The sequence below is a fragment of the Nanorana parkeri genome, unplaced genomic scaffold (genome assembly GCF_000935625.1).
Source record: "Nanorana parkeri isolate BGI_ZX_2015 unplaced genomic scaffold, ASM93562v1 scaffold341, whole genome shotgun sequence".
NCBI lineage: Eukaryota > Metazoa > Chordata > Amphibia > Anura > Dicroglossidae > Nanorana > Nanorana parkeri.
Genome location: NW_017306609.1, coordinates 484,316 through 489,429, shown reverse-complemented (window position 1 = coordinate 489,429; position 5,114 = coordinate 484,316). Strand labels below are relative to the sequence as shown.

General features: G+C 37.1%; 1 protein-coding gene across 1 annotated transcript in view; it reads left to right on the top strand.

Moving 5' to 3' along the window:
• Nucleotides 1-5,114, top strand: part of TMC7 (transmembrane channel like 7) — a 44,145-nt gene that overhangs the window by 25,970 nt on the left and 13,061 nt on the right. The window contains exons 8-10 of the mRNA XM_018558470.1: nucleotides 597-804; nucleotides 2,659-2,776; nucleotides 3,913-4,030. Of these exons, the coding sequence (XP_018413972.1) occupies nucleotides 597-804; nucleotides 2,659-2,776; nucleotides 3,913-4,030 (444 nt within the window). The remainder of the gene's footprint in view (nucleotides 1-596; nucleotides 805-2,658; nucleotides 2,777-3,912; nucleotides 4,031-5,114) is intronic.

Sequence of the window (5,114 nt, the reverse complement as noted above, 5' to 3'; positions counted from 1 at the left end):
GGGCTTTCCGTACAACGTGTTCCATACCGAGTTTGGAACAGGAATGTTTGTAAGTAAGTAAAATTAAAAAAAATTTGCAGACAAAGAAAATCTTAGCTTTTTACATATTTAAAGCCCATCTCTAGCCTTTTTTTTACATTATTTTAATGTGTTTGACTTTTGAGCAGTTGGAATCCTATATTAGGCAAGAATGGGACAGCATTCCTCTCTCAAAACTCCAGCAACTGGTCTCCTCAGTTACCAGATGTTTACGTGTTGAAAAGAAGAGGGGATGCTACACCATGGTAAACATGGCCCTGTCACAACTTTTTTGAGACATGCTGCTGCATCATTTTCAAAATTTACCTTATTTTATTTTTTTAAATGGTACATTTTCTCAGTTTAAACATTTGATATGTTTTCTATCGTGAATAAAATATGGGTTTATGAGTTTTGCAAATCATTGCATTCTGTTTTTATGTAGATTTTACAGTGCCCCAACTTTTTTTGGGGTTGTATGTTCTAATTATGAGTGTAGTGGACAGTCTGCACTTCAGAAAGAACAGTTTAAGGACACAAAATAGAACTACACTATAGCATAATTGTTGTTTTTACAGACAGATTTGGCAGAAGAAAGAATACGTCAAAGGAAAGAGAAGCGGACACAGAGAGAAACCATGAAAATCTATTTCTTGCGCTTGTTTTTGAATATCATTGTGATCTCAGTATTGGGCGGTTGCTTCTATGCAATATATTTGGCTACAAGCTATTCACAGGAACACACAAGCTCTGTAAGTTATTTATATCAAAGCAACCTCTTTATTGGCTCGATTGTTTTAATGTCTATTTGATGTCCTAGATCAAATTCTTTACAGGTTTTTTCCTGGATCATCAGGCCCCAATTACAGTACAACTAGAGAGGATTGCTTTGTTATTCATTGCAATCCCACAGATTGCAGCTGTTGTGTATCTAGTGCATTTTGGAAAATGGCTTCCGATTGGTTGCAGTATGCAACACATTCCCTTTTTTTTCTTTGCACTTAGCCCTGTCCAAAAAGCCCAGTATAAGGCACCACACTGTGTTTTGTGTTTGAAAAAGCAGCTGTTCACTCGAAGCTGCATGCCATAGTGAAACAATTCCTCAACACATACATGATTGCTTGATATTGCTAAGTTTATAACTTTTGAAAGAAAACTTCCATTACTTAGTAGTTTTCAGTCTGCCTGACAGAAACTTCCTTATTTGTACAAAGTATCATGTTTGAATACTTTTTTTTTTTTTTTACATACTGGCTAGACCCAGTTTACGGCAATTAGCACTTCTTAGCGGTACTTCAATTTTATTGTTGCTGGAGGCGCAATATATCTAGTTACCCTTGTGTTGAAGGAATGATTGTGGCTTTTGTTATATACTAGGGGGCATTTATGACTTTTACACATAGACTTAAGGGCTACATTTAAGTGTTACATTTATGTAACATATCAGTTTGATGTAGTACCAAAAGTTAAAGAAATTTCGATTAGGGGTTATTAGTCCAAGGACTTTTCCAGAATAAAGAAATATATGAACTGTCTGTGCAGTAAGAGTAAATACCACCCATGCTATTGAAGTTTTAGCCATTTCCCTTAACGGCAATAAGGGGTGTTTCTAGGTTCCTGGGCACCTAGACTAAGATATTGAAGGGTTTATGGTATAACAAAGTGGTTACAATTGGTGCTCATTCCATATTACGCAACATAATCAAATCAAATGTAGGATATTGCTGAAAAAAAATACATTAATTGTATATTACATTGCCAATTGTATAGTACATTATTTATCTAAATAAGGAGATGTGCATATAAAATATATCACTGTCAATCAGTAGTCTAAAATCATTAAGCGAAAATGAAGTACTGTACACATTGTGAGGTTTGCGTAAATGTACTAATGTCTATAATTCTTTACCCAACATTATTCTAAAGAGTTGTGAGGGGGAAAATGTAGTTACTAGTGGTGGTAAAAATGGATTACCAAAATGATTAGGAATCATACTTGGGATGATGGCAAAGGGCACTCAGTAGAAGAACTGGGGCACGTGCCCTGGGTGCCAGGGTATAGCAACACCCTAGATGCTATCCTTATGCTACGTTTTTTTTTAACAGGTAGTGCTGTAATTATAACTGAGCTAAATACTAACTGTAACAAAAACCTCAGGGACTACAAAGAATAGCGGGTAAAAATTGGTTGATTTGATGTTGGTCTTGTCTGATTGACTTCTATGTTCAGCAGACACTTCTTTTGCCCACTATACATTGGCCATACTGGTCTGTTGAGGGTTGAAACAGTGTGTAATTAATACATGCCTTAAAAACCCTGTCAGAAGTTCCCACTTGTTTAAAGTGTGTGTGCATACAAACAAAAAAGTACTGGGTTTGTTTGGTGAAATGTTAATTAGCTAAAAGGATTATCACCATCTAATATGCTGATCCCCCACTATATATTATCCCCAGTATGTGTTGAATTTTCTTTTAAAAAGCCCTTCCTATTTTAAAGCAAGCCACTATGAGTTTAAAGAAATATTGTAAAGCATTGCTATAACTTGAGTACACTGCATATGTACTGTTATGTGGCCAAGTATAAATCATTGGTGTGTTTTCAGATTACTCAAAAAACAGATAGCCTGAGTCTTCTGACAGAATATCTTCCATCCATTGTCATTACTATTGCCAACTTTATCACTCCACTCATCTTTGAAACCATAGTACAATATGAAGACTATTCTCCAGCTTTTGAGATCCGCTTTACGCTTATAAGGTATGTTACTTCCTACATGCTATGTTAAAGCTAATTAGGTCATCATTTTATCTTGAAGTATCACATATTTTTAGGACTAGTCACTCGCTAAAGCAGTTCAGCTTGGCAGACCAGTGCTGCTCTTCATTTGTCTTTTTGATGTTGGACATTTTTTCAAGACATCTGAAATTTTATGTGAGAGGTAGCACATGAAGAAAATGCACTGCAGCATAAATAAAAAATTGTAAACGGCAGCGTAAAGTGATCCTTTTAGTTAGTTTATACTAGCTAAATAAGTTTATACTATTTATATATAAAAATTCTTCCTAAAGCTGATGTTTGACCAGCTTACGAGAAGGCACAGAAAGGTGCCTGCTGTAACCTTTGTTAATAGTTAATCATGTTAAACCCTTCTGTATGTGTCCCTCTGATCCTGGTTTCACTCTTTTACTTAGGACCTAGCCCTGCAAACCTCCCATCCTACTGTCCAATAAGAGAGCCTCATTGACCATTTAGGACACTCATTGGATGGGGAAAAGGTGGGTGAGCAGGGCTGAAGTCAGTAAAGCTGAGCCCTTAGGGAAAATTTGTTTCAGAGAGGTGCTGGTAAAGAGACTAGCAGACACCTTGTGGTGATTGCTTTTAGACAAGACTTATAATTTAGAAAGTTTAAAATGACAAAACAGGTTAGCTTTTTTTTCCTGCTTGGGTGTCATGAAACATAAGGCATACCTTGGAGGACGTGGATGAAATTAAGGCAGAAAACAAGGTGGTTACTTTATTTTTACTGGAGATTTCCCAAAGCATGTGTATTTGTTGCTGTTACTGCATTACTGTTATATATCTATTACTGATTTTGCAGCCTGATATTTAGCAACGTGACAAAGTGCAGATATTGTCCAGCAGTTTATATTTCATATTTTGCCATTATATGGTGAGCATTGTCCACCAACATTTCACAGGACTTAATTTTACTGCTTCTCTGTGACTGACTTCATGTTTTGTTGCCTGTTGAGTGCAAGGTTAAACCATACAAAAGCTTCTTTTGTAACTGGCAGTTGTTTCCCAGAAAGATATAGTTACGCCAGACAGAAGTGGAAAGTTGTTTTTCTACCCCCTGCCTCTATTTCCTTGATCTGAATCAGTGTGTCTTCTAGGTGTGTGTTTGTGCGATTGACCAGCATTGCTGTTCTGCTTATCTCTTTATGGACTAAAATCACTTCCTGCTCAAACGGAAGCTGCAAGACTTGTGGATACAACTATAAAGATTACCCGGTAAATCAGAATTTCTTTTGACGTTGTGTAAAATGTTCAACCATTATGCACATTATTCAGTGAATTGTAGACAAGTAGAACAAACAAAAAAAAAGTGTAACTGTGGTGTGAGAATCAAAAATCATCAACTCTGCATGCTGATTTAAAATCATCTTACATTCATTAGTTAGACAAACCTTTTTTAATTTACTTACAAATAGAGTTCATCTACTTCCTGGCCCACTTCTGGCACAAATTATGTAATGTGCCAAAGTGTTGCATCCTGGGAAGGTTACATCAGCAGAGCATTGATGGGAAATCTCATCTCAATCTCATGAGATCTCAGGGAAAGGCATTTTCCTCCCCTGAGATAATGTGCATGGTCACATGTGCCAGAGTTCCAGGAAGTAAAACGAGAGCTAGGTACCTGCCCTTAGTTAAGATGGCCACTGTCAGAAGACTGGGAAAGAAAAGAGAAATAAGGTATGCAAAGAATAAAAAGCCTTTAATTATCTAGAGGTATCTGTTTGTAGATTGCCATTACTAAACATTTCCAAAGGTGTGTTTGTTGTTATTTTAAAGATATGGGTAAAGTTCCTCTTTAAGTGAGCACACTCTGAGTTTGGGTGATTTGTCATTCTCCCCACATAACATTTAGTAGTACTTTCTGAATCACATCACCACCCTGTGGCCACAACGTTGGCTATTTGTACTAGAACCTTTATTTAGCACTGTTAAATATTTTGTCCCAAATTAATATGGCATTTAAGAGGAAACTTGCCCTCCATATGCGAAGCTAAAAGCATCACTAATAAATATGAGTGGCACAAGGAGATCTCAGAAGTATTGAATACTTCTGAGATCTCCTTGTGCCACTCTGCTTCCGCACTGTCATCTCAATTCTCTTGTCATCGGTAGCCGGCTGACTCTTCCTCCTTTTCACAGCTCGCCACTTGATGATGTTCTATGAAACCTGGCGTATTCACAGACATGCCACCAGTCTCTCTGCCAGGGTAGATTCTTGAATTGCACCCAGGATGCAAAAAGCACAATACTTTGTCCCTCTCCGAAACATTGCCTAGGATGTGTAATGTGGACATCCTGG